At 41.5% G+C, this 25,526-nt stretch overlaps 1 protein-coding gene across 9 annotated transcripts in view; it reads left to right on the top strand.

The window, feature by feature from the left end:
* The window catches only part of ATM (ATM serine/threonine kinase), a 111,443-nt gene that overhangs the window by 53,226 nt on the left and 32,691 nt on the right, over window positions 1–25,526 (top strand). For all 9 annotated transcript variants that reach the window (XM_090029601.1, XM_090029565.1, XM_090029594.1 and 6 more), the window contains 15 exons: window positions 1,852–2,051; window positions 3,430–3,604; window positions 11,179–11,343; window positions 11,711–11,843; window positions 15,026–15,121; window positions 16,787–16,958; window positions 17,752–17,893; window positions 18,641–18,817; window positions 19,398–19,575; window positions 19,666–19,753; window positions 20,317–20,472; window positions 21,871–21,979; window positions 22,851–22,939; window positions 23,021–23,123; window positions 25,367–25,515. In XM_090029601.1, the coding sequence (XP_089885727.1) occupies window positions 1,852–2,051; window positions 3,430–3,604; window positions 11,179–11,343; window positions 11,711–11,843; window positions 15,026–15,121; window positions 16,787–16,958; window positions 17,752–17,893; window positions 18,641–18,817; window positions 19,398–19,575; window positions 19,666–19,753; window positions 20,317–20,472; window positions 21,871–21,979; window positions 22,851–22,939; window positions 23,021–23,123; window positions 25,367–25,515 (2,132 nt within the window). The remainder of the gene's footprint in view (window positions 1–1,851; window positions 2,052–3,429; window positions 3,605–11,178; window positions 11,344–11,710; window positions 11,844–15,025; window positions 15,122–16,786; window positions 16,959–17,751; window positions 17,894–18,640; window positions 18,818–19,397; window positions 19,576–19,665; window positions 19,754–20,316; window positions 20,473–21,870; window positions 21,980–22,850; window positions 22,940–23,020; window positions 23,124–25,366; window positions 25,516–25,526) is intronic.

Raw genomic sequence — 25,526 nt, 5'->3', positions numbered from 1 at the left:
CACAGTTAACTGGTTAATTGCACAATTACCTTAAGACCAGCTAAAATAGGGGCGGGCATTTATTTCAGGCAGAGAGCTGCTTACTGAGTTTTGGCAAGCTATCGAGGGCCGCATAACAGGCAGCCAGGGGCAGACAAATATTAATTTTCTAAATTTCTTTAGAAATTGCCTGGTGGGCCGCATCTGGCCTGCGGGCTGCATTTTGCCCACCCTTGAGCTACAAGTACAAAGTAGCCATCACAGGATAGAAAGCTCCAATCAGCTATAAAATTAGACCTTGAAGATGTGTACTAACTTGATAGCTAATTGCTATTGACCTTTAATTTGCACATGTAGCAGGGTCTCCCCTGTGGCTTGGAGCCCCATCAGCTGACAGGACTCCCAGTCGCAGGGGTGCACTCTGCCAAGTGTGAAACCCCCGGGCCCTGGGGATTGCAACAGCTGCAGTGACTCAGGGTTGTATGAAACCCCCAGGACCTGGAGATTGAGGCAGGCATGATCCTTAGGGCTCGAACCCCTGGGTTCTGGGGATCAAAGCACAACCCCTAGGACTTAAGGATTCATGAAACTCCTGGGGACTGTGGCAGGTGCGATCCCTAGGGCTCGAGGGTGTGCCTGCCTTGGTCCCCAGGGCCTGGAGGTTTCACACATCATGCAGTCCTCATTGCCACAATCCCTTAGCCCTGGGGATGCATGGGGCATCCCTGTCTGGGAGCTCCTCAACTTGGATTGGGCTTCTCCTGCACTAGCAATACAGTGCGTGTGTGGCACAGCAGGAGGTGCAACTGTGTGGGTTGCACTTTTGATTCCATCATAGATTCATAGATTGTAAGGCTGGAAGGGACCCCGGAAGATCATCAGGTCCAGTCCCCTGCACCAAGCAGGAAAGATAACTGGGGGTCAGGTCACCCCAGCAAGGTGACTGTCTAGTTTCCTCTTGAAGATTTCCAGGGTAGGTGATTGCACCACCTCTGGAGGGAGCTTATTCCATAGTCTAGAAGTTTTTCTTTCTGTTGAGCCTGAATCAATCTTCCAAGAGTTTGTGGCCATTACTCTTGGTTTTCCCCTTGGCTGCCCTGATGAACAGTTGCTTACTGAATCCTTGATATTCTCCCCTAGTGTAGTGGCAAGCTGCTGCCCGGTTTCCTCTCAGCCACCTTTTTCCTCAGGCTGAAGAGTCCCAGGTCCCTCAGCCTTTCCTCGTATGGCTTGCCTTTTAAGACTCTAATTATACAGGTGGCTCTTTGGACTCTCTCAAGTTTGTCCATGTCCTTGTTAAAGTGTGGTGCGCAGAATTGGACTCAGTACTCCAGCTGCAATTTCACCAGTGCTGAGTAGAGTGGAAGAATCATCTCCTTGGTTTTGCTAGAGATGCATCAATTGATGCACGCCAGAGTATTATTTGCCCTACTGGCTACAGCATCGCCCTGCCAGCTCATATTCATACTGTGATCTATTATTACCCCCAGGTCCCTTTCAGTCACGGTGCTAGTCATTTTGGTGCTGCCAACCCTGTAGGTATGTTGGGGGTTGCTCATTCCAAGGTGGAGCACTTCACATTTCTCAACGTTGAACTTCATCAGGCTCCGATCCACTCAACTTGCTAGACTGTCTAGGTCTGCCTGTAACTGTAACCTATTTTCAAGCATAACCACACTTCCCCATAACTTGGTGTCATCTGTGACACCTTTACTTGCACATGTGAAGGGGGCCTTAGTGTCCAAAATAAACACACCTTTGTACATGACTAAGAAAAAAAGTGAGGTGTTAGTTTCTTTCTTGAAGTGAAATAACTTCTGCTATTTTGATCTGAGAAACTGCTTTTCTCTTGATGTTTTTGTTAATTTTTAGGATTCGTTCCAGAAAATCCTACTAGCCATATGCAAACAGGCAACTGATACAAACAATATTTACGAAAAACACAGAATTTTTATTATTTATCACTTGTTTGTTAGTTTGTTACTTAAAGAGATAAAAGATGGCTTAGGAGGAGCTTGGGCCTTTGTTCTTCGTGATGTAATTTATACCCTGATTCACCACATCACAAACAGGTAAGTCCCATGATTGTCTTCTCTTCCTTATGTTTTTACTTCCTATTATCTTCACATTTCAATCCTGGCTGGCAGTTGCATCGTATGTGTAGGAACTGTTCTGAAGTTGACAATAATGACACATCAAAGATTGATTACTAGTTATATTATGGATTATAGCCTTGTTCTGTTGTCTGAAAACTACAGGAGACTTACTGAACTTGGGTGGGCATCTTCAAAATCAGCTTTCCTTGATACTTTGTTAGTTCACATTTTAATAAATATTGGCTATATTAGTCACAGTAACTTAAAAAGAACTAAAATGTGCTACTTGATATCAGAGGGCACCCAGAATTATGCAGACATCTTCATTGTAAAAAATAATATTTTGGTAAATCTCTTTCATATCCCTTCTTTGTACAGCTTCTAATTTTGTTACTCAAGGGAATATGATTGAGTTTGCAATGTTGTCTACTAATTATAACAAGGAATTAGGCTATTTCAACTTAAATTACTCATTCTTTCATAAGCCTAAACTGTCTATCCTAAATCAAACTGTAGTTTTATAATCATGTCTCTGAATTCTCTCCCCTGATCCTGCTACTTGTTTTTCTTTCCAGAGCATCCTTTGTGTTATGTCATTTTTGTGAGCTTCTGTTCTGACCGCTTTCCTGCAGTTCCCAACTTCTTTAGACCACCATGTTTTCCTTTTTTTAAATCCCAGACTTTATCTCTACTTCAACATGTCCAGCTGCCTTGTGAATGACAACTTTCTTTGCTATGTATTCATTCTGCTTGTCTAACATCTTTCTTTCTGCTTCCTGAGTAAGCTGCTGCTCTACTTTCTGCCATGTGCTCCCTGGCTGATCTGAAGCTCTGCTTTCTGGTTCCTGCCCTATCTGCCCCTGTCCTACGTGTCCCCTCCCCAATCTGCCGCATACCATGCATGCAGACTGCCTGTGCCACTTGTGCCAGTTGGCAAACCCTGTCCAAGAGTCTAGTTTTGAGGCAACAAGTAGATATTGGAGCAGATTCTATGGCAATAAAACACTGGAGCTGTCACTGCAGCACTAGCACTGGGACAGAAATGTGGAATGTAAGCAGTGGAAGCCTTTATTTTTCCCCACTGACAATCCATCATTAAACTGTATTCATAAGGGAATAATTTAGCTGCTACAAAAAAGCAAACATTTGAGGTTTGGTACCACTAAAACTTGTGGGCAGATTCCTTCTGGGAATTGGGTTGACAGTTTTAAGATCTCAAGCAATGCCTCCTATAACTTGTTTATATATTCACCTTCCTCCTATTTCTTCATACAGTAAGATAAAGCTAGTACTTTGAGTAGAGATACTTGTTTTTTAATTTCATTCCTCAATTGTGTTTTGTTTCCTGTAACAGACCCACTGCTGTCAGGGATGTATCCATGCGCAGCTTTTCACTCTGTTGTGACCTTCTAAACCGTGTCTGCCATGCAGCAGTCACATATTGTAAGGATGCCCTAGAGAGTCATCTTCATGTTATTGTAGGCACGCTAATTCCCCTTGTTGGTGACCAGCCTGAGATTCAGGAACAGGTAGATTTTCATAAGATGCATTCGTTGTTTTTCTTTATTTGTAGGATAGTTTTTGTAATTTTATTAACTATATCTACATTTTTATAATTAATAATACTGCCTATGTAATAATTAGTGGTGTACCAGTATATTGCTTGGCTATCGGATTGACACTGATAAAAGGAGAAATGACATTATTGGCTTTTTTGGTTGTTGTAGCCAATAATTATGGCCATGTGCCCAGAGCACCCTCGCAAGCATAGTCTAGTCTCTGTGGCCTGGCCCAGGCGTGCGACAGACTATATGTCCTGGCAAGGAGCAGGGAGCTGACGGGGTGCTGTGCTCAGCAACAAAGGAACTGTTACCAGCTCCTGCTGATACTGCTGCTGCCATGGAATGGTGCATGCACATCAGGGGCCTATGTAGGGGCTGCTGCAGTGACATTGGGCTGCGTACAGGTGGAGTAAGGCAGCATGCAAAGAACATTCCACTCCACCGGGCACAGGATGTATTTGGAAAAGTGGCTTCTCCCCGGTGGCTGCATGAGCTCAGCTGCTCGGGGCCCACTAGCACTGAGGCAGTGGTGTGCTCTGGGGCTCCAAACGCACCCAGTGCTGCTGTCCTCACAAGGGTTCACCTTGCTCAGGACAGCAGCACAGGCTGCATGAGGAGTGGGGCTGCGGGCTGGAGCCACATGCAGGTAGGAGCTCTGGGCAAAGGGCGTGATGTGTGGGAATAAGGCAGTCACTGCTTTCCTCATCAAGGGCCAGAGCAGGCAGGACATGCGTATGAGAGAGAGAGAGAAATATAAAACAAACAAAACAAAACAAAAAAGGTTTATTTATGTCAGTAGTTTAAAATGCCTTGCATTTTATTACTATTATCTATTACTAAATGTCAGTTATTGGATTGGAATTGGCCAATATTATTGGTTCATCATCGAATATTGGTATTGGTCAAGAAAACCTTAATCAGTGCATCCCTAATAATAACCCATATTAAAGTTTAATTCCTTTGTATTATTTAACAATGAGATTTGTTGTTAAGGAAAGTGTAGGTTTTAATAAATTTCTGCTTTTTCAACTTTTTTCTTTAAGCCCTGTATGGGGCTCCTTGTGCCTCGCACTAAGAGCCATGGAACTTGTGATTAATGTGCCATAGAAAGCCTTGCCATAGTTTCATAGTTGGTAGGGTTGGAAGGGACCTGAGCAGATCCTCAAGTCTGACCCCCTGCCATGGGCAGGAAAGGATGCTGGGGTCAAATGACCCCAGACAGGTGATCATCCAACCTCCTCTTGAATTTGCCCAAGGTAGGGGCGAGGACCACTTCCCTGGGAAGCTGGTTCCAGATTTTGGCCACCGTAACTGTAAAAAATTGCCTTATGATCGCTAACCTAAACCTATTCTCCATCAGCTTATTACCATTGTTCCTCATCACTCTAGGTGGTGCTGGGGAGAAAAGGGCTCTACCTATTTGCTGTTGATCTCCCCTGATGAGTTTGTAGGCAGCCACCAGATCCCCTCAGCCTCCTCTTGCTGAGGCTGAACAGGTTCAGGTTCCTCAGTCTCTCCTCACAGAGCCTGTCCTGCTGTCCTCTCACCAAGTGGGTGGCCCTCCTCTGAACCCTCTCCAGGTTGGCCACATCCCTTTTCAAGTGTGGCGCCCAGTACTGGATGCAGTACTCCAACTGTGGCCTGACCAAAGTCGCATAGAGGAGGAGTATCACCTCTCTGGACCGGCTTGAGATGCATCTTTGGATGCATGACAAGGTATGGCTAGCTTTGTTGCCTGCGGTCTGGCACTGGCTGCTCATGTTCATCTTGGGGTCAATAATGACTCCAAGATCCCGTTCCACCTCTTTCCTTTCAAGAGGGAACTCCCCAGCCTGTACGTATGCTGAGGATTCCTTCTCCTAAGGTGCAGCACCCTGCATTTGTCTGCGTTGAACCCCATCCTATTCTCATCTGCCCACTGTGGTCTGTCTAAATGTATTTGCAGCCTCTCTCTGCCTTAAAGTATGTCCACCTTGCCCCACATCTTAGTGTCATCAGCAAACTTGGACAGTGTGCTTTTCACCCCCTCATCCAAGTCGTTGATGAAATTGTTAAACAGTGCGGGCCTGGGGTACCCCACTGCTCACATCTCGCCAGGTTGAGTACCACTCTCCACCACCACTCTCTGGGTGTGCCCCATCAGCCAATTTTTTACTCATCCAACTGTGTAGGCATCAATGCCACAGTCACTTAATTTATTGATGAGGATGGGGTGAGAGACAGTGTCAAAGGCCTTCTTAAAGTCTAGAAAGACTACGTCCACGGCAACACCATCATCCAAGGATTTAGTCACCTGGTCATAAAAGGCAACCAGGTTGGTCAGGCAGGACCTGCCTTTGATGTACCCATGCTGATTGCCCCTGAGCATCATCTCCTCTGCTGGCCCCCCACAGATGTGCTCCTTGATGATTCTCTCCAAGAACTTCCTAAGCACCACAGTGAGGCTTACAGGCCTATAGTTACTTGGGTCCTCCCTTTCTTGAAAATTGGGACCACATTAGCCAGTTTCCAATCCCCCGGCACCTGGCCAGATGACCATAAATGCTCATACAGCTGGGCCAAGGGCTCTGCAATGATCCCTGCCAGCTCCCTCAACACCCTTGGGTGAAGGGCATCTGGACCTGCAGACTTAAAAATGTCTAGCCCTTCCAGAAGATCCCTAACTACATCTGCGCTGACTGAAGGCCTGACAGAGCTGTCCCCGAGATTGTTCCTACCTCTGGTAGATGGGATGTCCCAGTGCCTGCTCAAGAAAACAGAGGCAAAGAAACTGTTAAAAATACCAGCTTTCTTGTCTGGCATAGCCACAAGATTACCGTTTGCGTCTTGCAGGTACCCTACATTGCCTGGTGCCCTCTTCTTGCTCCCAATGTAGTTGAAAAAGGACTTTTTGTTGTCCTTAATCCTGGATGCTAGCCTGAGTTCCATCTCTGCCTTGGTCTTCCTAATAGCCCTCCTTCACTCATGGGCCGAGGAGGGGTACTCCTCCTTGGTGATAGTTCCTCCCTTCCCCTGGTTGTAAGACCCCCCTTTTAGTCCTCAGGCATTGCTGAATGCCCTTGCTGAGCCAAGGGGGTTTCTGAGCACTCTTACCCCCCTTGCTATCTAGCCTCCTTTTGAAGAATCTTGGATCTTGGCTTCTCCAACTCAACAGCATCAAGGACAACAAAAAGTCCTTTTTCAGATATGTGGGGAGCCGGAGGAAAAGCAAGGGCAATGTTGGACCCCTGCTAAACCAGATGGGGCAACTGACAACTGACGCCCAGGAAAAAGCCAACCTATTAAATAGGTACTTTGCGTCAGTCTTTCATCAGTCCCATGGGACGCCCATGCCTGCTATGGGACAGGGAGATCTGGGTGCTGGGGATCCCCTACCCTCCATAAATGCTGACCTCGTGAAGGAACACCTTGAGAAGCTGGATACCTTCAAGTCAGTCGGCCCTGACAATCTGCACCCCAGGGTACTCAAGGAGCTGGCGAGCATCATAGCCCAGCCCCTGGCACGGATCTTTGAAAACTCCTGGCGCTCTGGTGTAGTGCCCAAAGACTGGAAGAAGGCCAACGTGGTGCCGATCTTCAAGAAAGGGAGGAGAGTGGATCCGGCTAACTACAGGCCTATTAGCCTGACTTCTGTCCTGGGGAAGATCTTAGAAAAGTTTATTAAGGAGGCCATCCTTGAGGGACTGGCCCAGGCTAACATCCTAAGGGATAGCCAGCATGGGTTTGTTGCGGGTAGGTCTTGTTTGACCAATCTCATTTCCTTCTATGACCAGGTGACCTATCACCTGGACAAGGGAGAAGAGGTTGATGTCATATATCTTGACTTCAAAAAAGCTTTTGATCTGGTATCCCATGATCACCTCTTGGCCAGACTGGCCAGTTGTGGCCTTGGCTCCACCACAATCCGCTGGCTGGGAAATTGGCTCCGTGATCGGACCCAGAGGGTTGTAATTGATGGCAGTCACTTATTGTGGTGCCCTGTGACCAGTGGGGTCCCTCAGGGCTCTGTCCTGGGACCCATCCTGTTCAACATCTTCATTAATGATGTGGACACTGGAGTCAGGAGTGGACTGGCGAAGTTCACCGATGACACCAAACTTTGGGGCAAAGCGTCCACGCCAGAAGATAGGCGGGTGATCCAGGCTGACCTGGACAAGCTCAGCAAATGGGCAGACAAGAACCTGATGGTGTTTAACACCGGAAAATGCAAGGTTCTCCACCTTGGGAGGAAAAACCTGCAGCATCCTTATAGGCTCGGCAGTGCTACGTTGGATAGCACTACAGAAGAAAGAGACTTGGGGGTCATCATTGACCACAAGATGAACATGAACATGAGCCTGCAATGCGATGCTGCGGCTAGTAAAGCGACCAAAACGCTGGCTTGCATCCATAGATGCTTCTCGAGCAAATCCCGGGACGTCATTCTCCCCTTGTACTCGGCCTTGGTGAGGCCGCAGCTAGAGTACTGCGTCCAGTTTTGGGCTCCACAATTCAAAAAGGATGTGGAGAAGCTTGAGAGAGTCCAGAGGAGAGTCACGCGCATGATCAGAGGTCAGGAAAACAGATCTTACAATGATAGGCTGAGAGCCATGGGACTCTTTAGCCTGGAAAAGCATAGGCTCAGGGGTGATCTGATGGCCACCTATAAGTTTATCGGGGTGACCACCAGGATCTGGGGGAACGTTTGTTCACCAGAGCGCCCCAAGGGCTGACGAGGTCGAACGGTCACAAACTCCTGCAAGACCGTTTCAGGCTGGACATAAGGAAGAATTTCTTTACTGTCCGAGCCCCCAAGGTCTGGAACAGTCTGCCAGCGGAGGTGGTTCAAGCACCTACATTGAACACCTTCAAGAGTAAATTGGATGCTTATCTTGCTGGGATCCTCTGACCCCAGCTGACTTCCTGCCCTTTGGGCAGGGGGCTGGACTCGATGATCTTCCGAGGTGCCTTCCAGCCCTGATGTCTATGAAATCTATATATGTGCCAAAAAGGGACTCTGTGGGCTCCTATATACGTGCAGGGAGGCTGCTTTGACATGCTATAATTACAGCACGTCGGAGCAGACTCATTTAATGGAGTCTGCTGGAGCATGATAATTACTGCACTTCAGCAGACTCCAGCATCTTGCGTATCAGCCCCGTGCTGAAAAATTGGGTAGGAAGTGGGGTGGAGGAGAGTGCTTTAAACTAGAGCTCTTTCAATGAGCTTTAGTTCAGAGCGCCCCCACCACCATTTTTCAGCACAGGGACACAGCCTGTCGTCATCTTGCTGACGGTCTAGGACCCACAGCTTTGTTGATATTACATGCCTCAGACTGACTACATGACCTCTCAGTGTTGTATGCTTGCTTTCATCCACTTCAGTATCATATAACAATAGTCATGGTTCTGAGCATTCACTCCTCTACTCTCCCAGAGTTTCTTGCTACCCTCTTCAATCTGAAGTAGCATTTGCAGGCATGTAGGTCATTCAGCTACATCTACCCTGACAAATACTACCAGCCAGAATTTCCTGCAGCCTTCTTCTAACCATTTGTCCTGACAGTGTGAGGACGTCTCAAATTATGTTGCCTACAGACATAGGTGGTCTTGTGTCTTGGTCCTACAATTGGAATCTTCTCCCTGAATGAAGTAGTGAGTTGCCCCATGTGGCAAGCCAGTAGGGGGAGCGCCTGCGTTGAGCCTCCCACCTCACTATGCCCATCCACCTTCCAGATTCCACAACTCTCTCCAGGGGTGCCTAAGCCTGAGCTGACCAGCTTTCGAGCCCCACTGCAGAGTCCAGGGGTAATGTGTGATGCTACCACCCTGAGAAGGGACTGTCTAGGTCCTGTGTCCGCAGGGAAACCAAGCCTAATAGTCCTATGGGTACTTGACCCAATACAAGAACTTGGGGCACCTCCCCAAGTAGGGGGCCAAAAAAGAAGATAGTCTCCCTTAGTCCACAGACCCAAGGGGCCTCCTATACATAATTAAATCCACCCCTCAATAAGTCTCCTATACCAGTCACAAAGGAGAACTTTCTTGCTCCTGACAGGGTGAGGTAGAATAGGGTAAGAGGTAGAGCACTATCAAGGGATTACCATTGAACAAAAAAAAAACTCTACCTCAGCCAGATGATATGCAAACGCATCACTGTTAGCTGACTAGCTCTCTAGAAACACTTACAAGTATTATTCAGAAGATGGTAGAGATCTGGCTCGGAGATTTCCAGAGAGAGAGCGTTTCAGATGGATCAGACTATCTCCCTGTGTCCTGATGCTTGGGCCGTGCTGGAAAAATGGCTTCTCCTCTTCTTCTTCTTGGACCAGGCTCTTATATATAGCCTTTCTGACCTCAGGTGCCCAGTCCAATAGAAGCCAGCAGTGTTAGCAACTAGCCAACCAATTTAAAAAGCATCACTGGTTAACTGGGCAGATGAGCAGGAGCTTTTCCCTCCCTCCACTCAGGTGACCAGAGGGACGACACCTTAGGCACCAGGCTTTTGTCATGTAGACAGGGAGGAAAATCCCCACCCTCCCTTAGGCATTCAACCCCAGGGTCCCAACCTAACAGGGACAGATTCCTGGAGAGAGACACAGATGGTGGCATTTCTGCCACATCCCTTACACTGGACAGTTAGATAATTTCATAGGATTCCAAGGCTTTTTGAAATGATACTTGCTCTTCATGATCCCATCGATGCAGATATCCTCATCTCCAACTCTAGAGGGAAAGTGGCATCGTCCTTAAATAAGACACAATAGACGCCACCTCCTAGAACGTGGACAAGCAATATCAGGTTCCTCCTAGGAAGAGAAAGTAGTTCTGGACACATTATGCCACTGTCTTTGGATTTTGCAGCAAATGGGAAGTCCGCTAAAAGAGACCCACAGCAATGCACGAGGAGCCAAAAGTTTAGCCCAAATGTGCTCAAGCTTAAGAAGCAACAATTTTTCATTGTTCATTTGTTTGTTTCTTTTTTTTTGTGATATCTTATATTCACCAGTGGCATCCTTGGGAAGAAACTTTACAAGCTTTCAGGCACAAAGAATCCTTCATTAGGCAACTAAAGAAGGATGCTTTGTGCCTGAAAGCTTGTTGGACTTTTCCTCCAACTATACAGTTGGGCCCATAAAATATATGACCAGCTGCTTCCCTTTGGCTCCCCTGCTGCAAAAAAAAAATATCTTTTGCATGTTGTGCATTTCCTGGACCATAATGGCTACAACCTTCCAACCCTATTTCCAGCTTGGGTTCATGAAAGGCATTGCTTTTTGGAAAGAAGCATGGGAGGCAGTGGTGAGAACTTCTTAGATCTGGATTTAAAAGTTCATTAATAAATACAGTTTCTTAATAATAATAAATATTCATTTTTTTAGAGTATGCCAGTGAATACACCAGTATAGCTAAACTTTTTATAATGTCTAGTAAAATAACACGATTCATGTGTTTTGCTTTTACGCAATTGTCAGTTTCATTGCATTTGGTGTATATAGGGAAATGGATAAAATATTGTGGATCATTTTTTTCCATTTAAGCTATTTATTATTTTATATTCAGGTCCTAGATTTGTTGAAGTACCTAGTGATAGATAACAAGGATAATGAAAACCTGTACCAAACAATCAAGCATCTAGATCCTTTTCCTGAGCATCCAGCTTTTAAAGATTTGCGCACTACTCAACAAAAGATCAAATATAGTAAAGGACCATATTCACTTTTGGAGGTAATGAGTTACAATTCTACATGGTATAAACTAAGTGCTTGTAAGAGAGAACTTGCAAGCAAATGAAATAAACTGGTGACCAGTGGACATTTGTAGGATATGGCTGATCCCCCAAACTAATGATACTCCAGTTGTAGCCCCAGAATGAAAATGTGCCATGTTAGATGTAATAGAGAGATGTCCTCTGAAATTAGACAGATATTGACTGTGTTTATCTCTGGTTTCAGGATGTGATCCATTTGTATGCATCTTCACTATAAGATGTGCACATCTTTTGGCATTCATGTTGTGTAATATTTGAGTGCCGCTTCACTTTAAAATCTGATGTGTTGCAAAGTAAACTTATTACAAAAATATTGTTTTTCAGGAAATTAACCATTTCCTGTCAGTAAGTGTCTGTGACTCGCTGCCACTGACAAGACTGGAAGGATTACGTGATCTACGCAAACAGCTGGAACAACATAAAGATCAGATGAGGGACCTTATAAAAGATTTCCAAGGTATAGACTTCTGAAAGCATGTTTTGGTTCTTGTTCTGCATACCATTTGTTTCCTCAGTTCAGTAAAACAGTTTGCTGTCATTTCATACACACGGCAGATTGCTTTGTATTGCAAATCGTGATTAACTGTGAATTTTTTCTGGCTGGGTATAATGTAAGCAATGCACAGTAAGTATTGCCATGCAGATAATATATAGCAACATCTTTTGGAGAGGTATGTGTGTGTGTGAGAGAGAGAAAATAATAGGTTGTCTTCACTGTTGGGTGTATTTAGAGCCTTATCTCTATATTAATGATGTTTCTTATATGTGTATTTCTCTAATGCTTTATATATTACCAACAAAACTTACTTTTAAAAGAACACAATTAATACTTCAAAGTGAATCATGCAGAAGTTAAAAATGCCAGAAGGTAAGTCATCCTGAATCTCACCAACTATTTCTCTTTATTAAGACTGTCTAAACCTCCCTTCTCCCACAGCTCCCAGTCTTGTGTCACAACTAGACCCAGTTACTCTTTCTTCCTCCTTCCTCGCCCAGTCTCCCCAAACTTCCTGTCCAGTCTAACACCTTTTCCTTCCTCCATGTGCACTTTTTGTGTCCTTTTGGATGCACCTTCCTCCTCATCATTGAGAGATTGGTTTCCTGCTCTCAATTCCAATGCCTTGCCCCAATCATGGCCTGGAACTGCAATTACAGGGGAGGGTGGTTTTGCCCCTGTAATAGAGCATTTTCAGTTACTACAAGTGCATGTATCATCCAGTTGTGTGTTGGAGTTGTTAAGGGAACAGTGCATATGCACTCTGGTCAGCAGCAAGAGCAGTGTGTGAGGGGCTTGTGCATGCCTAGAGAAGATGAGATATTCAAAAATTTTTATCTACTAAATCCAGTAAGCATTTACTAAGTATGAACTGCAGAATTCAAAGGTTTGTAACAGGACATAGATGGCTAGGTCCAAGAAACTTCAAGTAGTAACACAAAATATTCCACTAGCCTAAGATGTAGCCGTGAATTTTTAGACTGAAAGAAACTTCTTTATAACTTGACCAGATCTGGCTTTTCACAAGGAAGATAAAAGACATGTCTCTGACATTAAGACCAGCTCCCCAAGGTAAATTTAAAGCACCTGCTTCAAAGCAGGCAGCAGTAGAAATACTAAAAGAAAATACTGTAAAAATGTTTATATGGGCAAAAACTATGTGTATTTTTCACAGGTGTTGCTCTTAGAATCAGGTGAACTATTTTTGCTGAAATATTCCTCCCTACCTAGCCCTTCCCCCTAAAATAGCTACCAGGAATATAAAATTTCAGCCCAAGCAGTTTACAGTGTGGCAAAGTTATAGGCAACTGAAAAAGGTTGAATAAAGAAAACTGTTAAATGACCTTGATACTTGCTTCAGTTGCAATGGGTTGATACATTTTATTATAGGTATTGCAAAATATTAATATTTCTTAAGAAATTGATTGTGTGTTTTTAGGTTTTGTAATCTCAGTGTACAAGACCTGTCAACTTGTGATCTGGTTAGTACAGGTATCACATTTTGCAATCTTTGAGCCGAAGCCATTTTTGAGATAAGAGTGCATAAGAAAAATATTAGAACAAGTTCTAAAATTTTGTAAAATAAGGATGGCTTGTCTATTTAACCTCAGGCATTAGAAGAAAAATCTTTAAGATGATGGCTATGAAAGTATAGGCTGAAGGGATCATTTTTGAGACTTACAGGGGTTTAGGTTTAGAACGAACCAATTTACCAGCTTAATTGTCACTGGGGCAACCGTTTATTATTTATTTGTGTTACATGAAAGCTTAAGCTGGATTCTCCATTGTACTAAGCAGTGTGTCATTCTGTAGTAGTTTGTACCACATATCCTGGCTATAACATTTTAAAATGCTGGCTATAGTTTTTCAAAGATTAATTGATGTGGCATCTGATTTGAAATATGAATCAACTTTTTTGTTTTGCTAAAAATATAGATTGAACATTTTGGCAGTGTATGTTCATAAACAATTGTTATAAATTAATTGTGATTTTTTTTTTGGAACTTCAAGAGTGTGCTTGCCTTCGTCTCTTTCTAAGACCTCTTTAGTACATGTTAATAACCTACTTCTGTCTTCACAGTGCTGTTGTTTCCTTGCTTTACCTGTGGCAAGTTAAAAGTGTTTTTGATGTTTTGGGCATTATGCTTGAAGTTATGTATGATGGTCATTCCTGAGCCCAGAATAAGCTAGTACTTTACCTAGGATGACTTAGATACTGCCTCATCAGAGGGGTTGGACTGAATAATACCCTCAGATCCCTTCCAGCCCAACTTATTTATGATTTGAGTTTTTCTAAAGAAAGAAGCAATTGAAAGGTGTTTTCTGCCTTAAAAGTCAACATTTTCGCGAATAATATATATTTTAAAATGCCTCTCTCTGCTTAATATTATATTTCCTCCTTTACATCCTTAGGAGCTTCAAGGACCATGGCTTTTTAAGTGGTTACATGACGAATAGGAGCTGGAAAAATTATGAAAATGAGCAACAAGTGCTTTAATTATTGTTAGTTTTCAGTGTTTTATGTCTAGTCCATCTTTCTGCCATGAATTTCAGTATGCTGACTATAATTGGATAAATTCTTTTTCATTTTTTTTCTGGCTGAGGTATTCTTGGTTCAGTTCAAAATCATAAACACTATTTAAAAAAATTAAGTTTAAAAAAAAAATCTTATTTGAAAGGAGGATGTCCCAAATAAAGGCAAATTGGCTGGTAGCATACAGTAATAAATATGGGAAAACATAAGGACCTTGGCTATAGTTTCTGGCAGTAAAACAGGCAATTTGTTTGTTGGTAAGAAAAATGATATGTTGAAAATAATACAGTATCTGTTATTCGTGATAATACTTGCGCATCTTGTTTTCAAGGGTAAAATCAAAAGGTCAGTTAGTGATTCCATTTTAAAACCTAGTAAATAACAGGATTTATAATTTATAGTAATGAGATTTTCATGGTGTAAATCTAAGTAATATACAGAAGTTGGTTTAAGAAGCAGTTAATTAGAAAACTTTTTAATATAGCAAGTTTTACTGAGCTTTTTATTGAAGAGTGGAATAGAAGTTCAGAGATACAAAGATACACATACATGTTAGGAGCAAAGAGCACATGGAATAAATACTGTTTTCCTTTTTTTTTTTTAATGGTAGAAAATCCAGTGGATTATGTAATTGTGAAGTTGGTAGTGAGCTTGCTACAAATATCCAAGATGGCAATAAACCACCCAGGTGAAAGGGCCGTTCTAGGTAAGTTATTTATTTCTGTAAAAGTCTTAACTAGTGTCAGTAAGAAACATTACCATTGTGCAAGTCATTTTAATAGGTTTCTGCAGTAACTAATGAAAAAAAAAGTTTCAGGGAAGTTTAATCAGAAAGGTGAAAGTTGATCGTTAAATGACCATTCTAATTTTGATAATTACAAAATGTTTCCTTTGATACTGAAAAAATTACTGTTTTTGACTCGGTGGTATGGAACAATACAGCAGGTACTATTTTTTGCATGCTATGTACCCTGAAATAAGTCATGCACCTTGTTTTTAGGAAGGTGGTATGAAGAGGGGGAAATATTTTTCCAGTGTTATGGCTGCATAGAGTAGGGACCAAGCCTAATCTTCAGTTCACTCTTCCTCCCTTTCCCACTTAGGCAACACCTATGGTTTTAACCCTTTCACAGCTTAATTTAGCTATATTCACCTGTTGCTGAATACTGGACACCATGGTTAAATATAGGATTTTGAGCTAAAAAGTCTGCAAGGTTCGGCTGCTGCCGAATCTCTGAATCATGCATGCCTATCCTCCTGCTTTCCCAGCCTGGCAATGGCTGCCTACCCACCACAGCTCCTGGCACTTTGGGGGAAAAAAAGCGCAGACTCACTGGGTGCCACCGGGCAGGGGAGCAATCCCTGCTGCCCCCCACTGTCCCACGCTATGTGGGGTGTCCTGCACGAGCCTCGCAGCCCCCTCCCCCACTGTCTGAGCCCCTCCCCGCCTGCCTGCCCCAGCTCCAGCCCTTTAAGGAAAAAAAAAACCCCAAAATCCTGGGCTCACCAGTTCCTGCCCAGCGGGGAGGCGATCCCCACGCCATGTAGGGGGCTCTTCTGTGTGTCCCCCGAAGCCCTCAGGCTGCTGCAGGAGCTGGTGAGTCCTGCGGGGGTTGGGGTTTTATTCTTAAAGGGCCGGGAGCTGGGACAGGTGGGGCAGCCATGGGGGCGCTGGGGGAGTGGCAAGGGGTTGGGGGGCTTGTACCAGGGCCCCCCATGCAGCATGGGACAGTGGGGAGCAGCACCCAGTGAGTTGGGGCTTTTTTTTAAAGGGCCAGGAGTTGGGGCGGGTAGGACAGCCGTGTGGGGGGCTGAGGGAGCAGGCAGGGGATGAGGCCTGACAGGGGTCCCCACATAGCACCTCCTCCAGCCCCCCTTCCCCTGCCCCTACTTACCAGCTTCAAGTCCGGCTCTAGCTCCCTGCTGCAGTGGGTGGAGACTGTCTGAATCTTTGGAGGGCTAATTAGTTGCCAGGTGAAAAGGCAACTTTGGAAGGCTAATTCTTGTAAAGAGGTGAGTGTGGTATACAAGTAAATACAGGATCTAGTATTCTCATCTGAAAGATTTATTATGGTGAGTTTCTTATAGTTAAGAACAGTGTCACAAAGGAGCTACCTAAACCAGATGTAATTGCTGAATGTATGCAGTAAACTCCTTATATCACAGAATTTGAGTGGCAGACTAAATTATATTGACAAACTAGAAAGCAGCTTGTTTACGCGTACAAATATGTTATTTATGAACAGATTTACATTCACACACAATGTGTGTGTGCGTGTGTAAGAGCATATACATAAGTATACCTAGTTCAAAAAATAAGCTTTTTTCATTTATGATTCAGAGACTGTAAAACTGATATTTTTATTTGCAGAGGCTGTTGGAAGTTGCTTGGGAGAAGTGGGTCCTATTGACTTCTCAACCATAGCCCTTCAGCATAGTAAAAATGTATCGTATTCGAAGGCAACCGATTTATTTGAAGATGGAAAACTTCAGCTAGTATTCATAATGCTGACTCAAATAAATAATGCCTTGATAGATGTTTGGTAAGCACGTGTTTGATTCAGTACATAAAATGGGCCACTGGGGAAGACAGCAAGTTATTAAAAACATTTTCTTGTTAATGACCAGTAATTTTCCAACTTTGTTTTTGCATCTAAGCAACAATGGGTTACAGAACTCAAACAATGAATGATACTGTAGGACACATCACATCCCACATGCAGGCCAATTCTCCTCCTGCTCTCGTGTAGGGCTGTGTAAGCTGAAGGGATTGGTTTTTTGACTCTCTTCACACTGTACTGGTGGACCAGGAACACTTCTGTAGCATTGTTCATACTACATATTTCTAAACATCCAGAGACTGGTTCAATAACAAGACATTATATTTTTTCAAATATTTATATAATAAACTTAATTGATTTTTTTTTTTTATTGCACCCCATAAAACAATAAACTTAGTAAGCTATGTGGGCTTCAACTTGAAGTAATACCCCATGGGGAAAGATGCTAGAATTTAAGCTGTTAATGCTGTATAAATGGACCCCTGATTTTCAAGTTACTCATGCAGTCCAGCTCTGACCTCTTGTCGGGTTGGATTTAAGCTGGATAATTCTTTTCTCTGCTCTGAAATTTAGTTCTGCCCAATGCAAATGGGGATATTTGTGTTAAAGTAATGGAACCAGTCTTACATATACCTTTCTTCTGGCTTCTATTAGCCTTTGGTTGTGTTTTAATTATTATTCATAAAATAATTTCACAGTCTGTGCTTCTTTATTATGAACTTTTATAGAACTATTTTTATTAAATAATTGTTAATCAGTTATATTTATCTTTTAGTATTAATGTTCGCTGTGCTGCTGCTTCCTGTTTGAAAAACATTTTAGCAACAAAGACTGGTAACAAATTTTGGGAGGCTTACAAAGACAAAGCTGATCCCATGTTAATATATCTACATCCTTTCAGAATGTCCAGGAAGAAGGTATTTCTGTTAGTTTGTGTACAGCTTGCAATAATGAGAACCGATTACAAATATAAAACTACTGTAAACAAGTAAATATTTCTGGAGACCAGTATTATTGAATCTAGGAAAGATTCTTAAAGTAGTATATCTTGATGACAGTACATGATAGATTGCTTTTGTAACTCTTGCCAGTTTATTTGTTTTTTGTGCCTAATGTTGACTATTGTGAGCTATCCCATTAACTAAAAGATCTAATAAGTAAAATGTTTACAAGATTAGCTTCTTAGTTCGAAATATGCTATACTATGGGTCTTTCATTATCATCCTGGATAAATTACCATCCCACCATCATTTATGAAACAGTTTTTGTTTACCTGATAATATTTTTCTGCAAGATGCCTGCCTCATTTAGTGCCCCATATCAAGGCATGAGATGGCAGAACCAACATTATATAGATACCCATTAATCTGTCATTTCTGTGATTTCAGACACTGGATTTTGTAGCATTAAAGTATTTCTTGATCTCAGGAGAGAGAACTTATTTTCAGCATTTCTAGATTTGCTTGATTTTAAATGCACAACTTTGCATTTACAATAACAATAACTTATTACATAATGTAAGCTAACCTTGACTGTATGTTTCATCTAGACAGACTGTCTATTGTCGCTTCATTTTGTTGAAAAGCTACACTTTAGTAGTAGTTCCTTTTTTTTTTAAGACAAAGTAAATATCTTTGTTCTTACAAAAATGTATTTTTGTTTAGTTTTTGGAAGTGCCAGATACTGAAAAAGAGACTCCTTCAGAAGCCATAGATGATGCAAATCTGTGGATTCCTCAGGGTGTAAGTCATGAGACTTGGGTAAAGAACCTGACTTGTTCATTGCTGAACAGTGGAGGAGTGAAAGATGAAGTTCTTCTGTTACTAAGGCCAATGTGTGAGGTGAGCTCCTTTGTGTACTGTAGCTCCAGGCAACTGTGTTAAACTTAATTATGACCCCGGTTAACATTTGATACTGTTTTCTGGTGATAAGTAGATTTTTCCTTTTGTTTACAGATAGGAAGACATAACCAAAATATTCTTTCTTGATGGGCATTCAGGAAGTCAGTGAAATACACCTTAGAAATGCATAAATATAGGACTTCCCTGGAAATTGGGGCTAAATTATTAAGACAGTTACCATGCAAGTATAACCAAAACAGCCTGATAATGGTGACTTGTATGAAGTTAATTGTAATGAATATTTTCCTTTCTTTTTTTGAAGGCATAAATTACCTGCATTTCTTAAATCCATGATTTCAGTGAAAGGGAGGGGAAAAGGTGTAAACATAACTTTTATGGATCAGGTTTTTTTGAACTCTTGCTTTGTTGTACACACTTGACCTATTTTGCGTCAGGTGGTTTATGAAATTTATTTTCCATTTGCTGTTCAGCATATGTTTTAAATTGGCCAGGAGACCTTGACTGTATTAACAAAGAAATGTGGTTTATCAGCAGCTAATTTTGTGCGTCTGTGATTCAGGTGAAAACAGACTTCTGTCAGACTTTGCTTCCATATTTGATTCATGATATCCTGCTTAATGATTCAAATGAATCTTGGCGCAACCTTCTGTCTGTGCATATCCAGAGGTTTTTCACAACCTGTTGCAGGTGTGTGTCATCCTCTAGTAGATCAACAACACCTGCAAATTCAGATTCAGGTAATGGCATAATGTTTTTCTTTTTATTTTATCATCAACAATTTACAATGCATATTCACTTCTTTCTCTCTTTGGTAATATACATTTTAGAACCAGAATCCCTTGTTCGTAGAAGTTTGGATAAAATATCTCGGCGAACAATGCTTACTGTTGTTGACCACCTGAGAAGACAAAAGAGGTGAGTTGTATCTCTTTTTAAAATTTACCTGGATATATTGCTTGCTTTAATCTGCTATTGTAGGATCTATTGATGTTCTCGATGGACAGAGAATGTATGCACCCAAAAAAAGGATCTCAAATAAGTGTTAGAGTGATGTTGTATCTTTGATTATGGAATTATGCAAGTGTATGCAACTGTATATAGTTGGTTCAATAAAAGATATCATCCTAAGAAATCTTTTCCTCTTAAATAAGTGTAATGAAGATCAAACTGTTCCAAATAAGATATATACAGTAGTGAGGCTTCATTTAAATACAAGCCCAGGAATGTTGGATGTGTTAGAAGGACTATGGAAGATGAAGTTGAATGAGGTTTTTAAAACCTTTTTGTCTGGAAGTGCCCAATAGGGCATTTGTGTATTTCTTAGAGATAAACTATACAACCCCAGTATAATTTTAAAGCACTTGTAGTAGATTATACTAGGGTTGTATAGTTTAAAGCACTTGTAGTAGATTTATATTGTTAAATGCAATATCACAAAGCAGGCCTAGTACATCAATATTAATGCTGTATTTCAATAGATCTCTTTCAGGTACCATTTTTGATGACAGTTTCTGGTTGGATCTAAATTATCTTGAGGTTGCCATGGCAGCACAGTCTTGTTCTGCTCACTTCACAGCTTTACTCTATGCAGAAATCTATGCAGACAAGATAAACACAGACAAACAACAACACAGGTACTGGGCTTGTGGAACCTAAGTTCTTCACATTTCTACCAAAACAGTGTATATTGGGGGTGTTTTATTGTAAAATGTGTATCAGGGAGATGCATTTTTTTAAATCCTTAGAAAAATGTCCTTGCCCTGAGAGTATGTGTCTACCAAAGTTTTGTCAGCCCTTACAGATTGGTACCTATCTGATGTTCAGAATCACAGCATTCTGATTACCCACCAGAATACTTGGAAAGCTGTTCCCAAGATAGTCTAGTATCTTGGAACCAGCTAGAGACAAAAGCTAATGCATTCCACAGGCCTTCCCTCTCATGTTCCAGAAGGGAAGGTGTATTCAAAATCTAACCCTAATAGTTAATGAGAGATTAGCTGCTAAAATTATTTCAGAAATGAAAACATGTTAAAACAGAATGGTACTCAGCATGGTTTTAGCATTCAGTGTCTTGTGATATGCATAATATAAAAGTGAAGCGGGGGGATGTAAAGCTTTTAATCATCTCCTTCAGGCTATCAGTCCTTTTTTAACACTGCTACAAGGCTAAAAGTAGCAAATTCTGTACTTTGGATGAGAATAAATAATAAGGGAGAATTGAAAGCAGTGAGCAAGAGGATATTAGAATTACAGAAAAGTAGGGCTGGATGGGCCTAAGAAGGCCATCTCTAGTCTAACCCCTTGCTTCAGGCAGCAGTATCCCTGTCTAAATCTTCCTAGACAGTGTTAGTATAATCTATTTTTGAAAAACTTCAGGAACTACCCTCATGCAGAGATACCTGTCATAATGCCCAAAACATCCAATACATCCTTTAACTTGCTATGCGAAAAGCAAAGAGATGGAGGGCAGTGTCAGTTTCCTGCCTCTGCAAAGACAGAAAGTTTTTTGTTAAAATAAACTCAACCGATCCCAGGAGAATACCCCGAGATGTAAGCATAGATGTACTGCAGTTTGTGTTACTGTTTCGAAGCAAGACTGAATGCTTACTTTTGGCACACAAAACTATACGTATCAGCGCTTGATGCGATGAGAAATGTAGATAATTCTGAAGTTAAATGCTTCTGTATTAACTGTTACAAATGAGAGAAATTACTTTAATGTTGAAATCCCGTAAGTAACTACAAATAGTTAAAAAGAAGCAATTTACTTGAGAGCATATCTGTGGCCTCTCATGTCCCCTTGGTTTTGCTGCATTTAGATAGCACCTGAAGAACCTCCACTTTGTGTAGGATTGATGTCCCCAGCCTAGCCTTACTACTCTGATGCCCTACTTGCAGCAGAGGCCATTCTAGGAATGTGGAGATACAATGAGGTTGGGCCAGCACACTGGGGTATGACACATCATTTCAATATCTGTGTCCTTTAGTGTCAGCTTTCAGTTAATTCAGTGTGTTTTTTCCCCTCCTCCTAGATCAGCTTTGAAAGCTTCCAAAAATTTAATGTTTGAAGAAGAAAGTCAAGATCCAACTATTGCTCGTTTGAGTGAGAAAAGTAGGGAAGAAACTGGAATAAGTTTACAGGTACAGAGTACTATCTCCCTCACATAAAGTATTATCTAATCTCAGAGTAAACCTTCCTGATGAGGTAATTAGCACATCATTTTCCACCTGATTTTCATCAACAAGTTAATTAATATTTTTGATCTGTTGTATATCAAAGTTATCTTTATTGAGTTGGGTCCTCAAGAATTCATCAGGCCATGTTTATGACTAGGTCATCTTAATTACGAAGGAGGCAAATATATAAAGCATAGGGAAACAGTTTTTACCCATAAAAAGAACCATCGCAGTGGTTCCATTTGACTTTTTTTTAATTCCAGAGAAGTTGTTATGTATGTTAGTATTCAGTAAGCAAGGGGGGAAATTGTATTGCAGTGAATTATAAAATCTTAAGAACAGAGCTGTCAGATCAACATAGCTTTACTAGTGTTACATAATAGGACACTGCATTCAGATCATGTTGTACAGATCTATTTATGAATCTGGTCAGTAATCACTTCAATGATCATATACTTCTTTCTTTGTAAACCATATTCATCTCTGTTAAAAACACAATTTTTTGCTTTTGTCTGATACAGATTCATTTTCTGCTACCTTCCACTTTACTCAAAACACAAAAACTGGCAGCATCTCTCAGATCAGTAGCCCTACAACACTGTAGGACTGCTGATCTGAAAGGGTTCAACACTAGAGTTCCTACTGAAGTGCAGAACTCTGTATTCTGCCCTCTGACCACAGAGGTGCAGCTGTTGCATAAACCAGCCATAATGAGGCATTGGTAAACAAATTGTGGGTTCATAATGAAGACAGAGGTATTTGCCTGCTGCAGGTAACTATGCTTCGAAATCATTTATGAAATTGTGGTGGGGTTTTTTTGTGATGTGTGTCTTAGGATCTTCTCATGGAAATATACAGAAGTATAGGAGAGCCTGATAGTCTCTATGGCTGTGGGGGAGGAAGAATATTACAGCCTTTAGCCAGGTATGGTTTATTAATTAATGTATTGATTTTATTTGCTAGTAAATCATTTGAAATTTCAAAGCTACTTTTTATGTGTAACAGGATAAGAACATACGAGCATGAGGCTGCATGGGGAAAGGCCCTTTTAACATATGACCTTGAGGCAAGCCTCCCTTCGTCTGTGTGCCAAGCAGGAATAATAGAGGTAAATCAGTCCCTTAGTAAGAGAATCAGTGAGGACTATAGGGTATTCTTTGTTTAATTAAGGTTGAAACTAATTTAGCAAGGAATTCAGAACAAATTGAACCTCATAGCTTATTGATACCCAACTCAACCTGGCCCACAGGCCAGATGAGTGTTACAGGGCCAGTTTGCAGGCTGGACCTGGAGCTGGAATTTGGCGAGAGCACAGTATTAATTGCTGTGACTCCTGGAGCTGCAGCTGTTCCCACTGCCAAATTTCCAGGCCTGGAGGCAGGTGACACAGCTCTGTGCCCAGATCCAACCTACAGGGCTCACAAGGATGAATGGACAGTGCAGGGCAGGATGGGTGGTGGTAGCATTTATTGCCATTGCTCCTAGAGCTGCCCACACTCCCAAGTTTCCAGACCTGTGAGAAGCCCTACAGGACAGATCTGGCCCATGAGCCAGATTTTTAGATAACCTTGGTCAGGGATTACAAATCCTTTCACTTCCTGTCATAGACAATCATGTAATGTGATACCATTCATAAACTCAATCAGGCTTCATTCTGAACACAGTTAGATTACTGTCTGCAACTGTTGGAAAGTTGTTTCAGAATCTCACTCCTCTGATGATAAAAACCTTCTAATACCTATCCTAAATTTATCCATGGACAGATTATACCCATTTGTTCTTATACCAACATTGTCCTTTAGTTTAAATATTTCTTTACCCTGCCTGATGGTTAACCCCTGACCTAATTATAAAAATCTTATTTCTAGGCTCATTTAAAATCAAGTTTTTTTAATTTCCTTCTGTAAGGTAGGCTGTTCATTCCAGTTATCATAACAATACTTCTCTGACTCTGTTTCCAGTTTGAATTCATTTCCCTTGAATATGGATGACCATAATTGTACATAATATTCCAGATGAGGTTTCTCAAATATCTTTTCCAATGGTATTGATACTTTTGAAGTAATTCATCTAGGGTTGCATTTGGCTTTTGCATGGTTGCATCATATTGGTGGGTCACAGTCATCCTGTGATCAGTGTACCAAAGTCCGTCTCCTCCAGTGTCATTCCCAACTGATAAGTCTCCAGCTAACTGTAGAAATTCTTATAAGACCCCCAAATGAACAAATTTTCATTTTGTACCATTACATCTTATTTCTAGCATATTTGTTTTCAAGTTCATTAATTTGTTTCTATATGACAGTCTGATTCTCTCCCACACTGGTGCTTCCTCCCAACTTTGGGTGCAGCAGATTTCATTTGTTCCAAGATTGATAAAGACAAGCCACAAACCAATCCTTGAGGAACATCCCTAAGTAACCTTATGCCACACCAGCATGTACCTTAGAGTTGTAGTGTCCCATCTACATCCTGATATCATTGTAGTGGATGTTTTTCCAGGAGCCCTTTTCTTATGCTTCCCTTCTGCGTGGTGTGGATGGTACTTTTTGTACCTTTAGGCTTAAAGAGATTCCTCCTCTGTATTCAAGTCTTTGAGGTCTTTGAGCTATTTTGACTATACCAGCTAGTTTCCTTAATTTCTGAAGCTACACTTTTGAAATAAAAAATGTAGTTGCAGATCTGTTTATCACTACATCCAGTGCCAGCATTGTCCACTAACTTTTATATATCCATTGTACGGTTTTGTATTAATGTGATCTGGTAATCTGTTGACTTGGGTAGATAGAGCTTTGGGTTTTGACATATTTTTGTATGTATAGAGGACCTTAAGCTTTATGTTTTTATCGATATGGAAGTATATATTGTAGTTTCATTTTTGAAGCTGACCATCTTGTGCCATTACCATTGCCAAAGAGTTCAAGCGAGGCATAGTTAATTCTTTATTCAGAGTGGAGACTTAAGAACACAAGTAAAGCAGGAAGAATTGACACTGGTTACTCTAAATTATGTCATTTAAATCTAATGCTTCAAATAGTAATGAGGGGCACTTTTCTGCTGTATGTTTTAGCTGAAAAAAGTAAAATTGCAGTTGAAGCTCATCCTGCCACATTTTGTTAGCTCTAGGGGGATGTTCACCCCAATTTGATGGCCATATTCCAACTGAGATGGCTACATTTTGGCTATCAAAATATACTTTGTAACTTCACTAAATGCTTTTCACTATCATAGTGTTTTAAGTCAGAAATAATACTAGTTCCATGTCTGGAACTTTAGTAGCCAAATGTTAAGCAAATCCTTTTCTCTTTCATATTAGTAAATATTGCCTTTTTTTAATATTTTCCCTGTTTGTAGGCCTTGCAGAATTTTGGACTTTGTCATACGCTTTCTACCTATTTAAAAGGATTGGAACATGAAAACACAGAGTGGTATGCAGAACTAGAGGAAATTCGCTACCAGGCAGCTTGGAGAAACATGCAGTGGGGCAACATCCCTTCAGTCAAGTAAACCATCT

This window comes from Crocodylus siamensis, chromosome 1 (assembly GCF_052110815.1).
Source record: "Crocodylus siamensis isolate JL-2025a chromosome 1, ASM5211081v1, whole genome shotgun sequence".
In the NCBI taxonomy this organism is placed as follows: Eukaryota; Metazoa; Chordata; order Crocodylia; family Crocodylidae; genus Crocodylus; species Crocodylus siamensis.
Note: the sequence above shows the minus strand (reverse complement) of the source record. Positions and strands in the feature narration are given on the sequence as shown.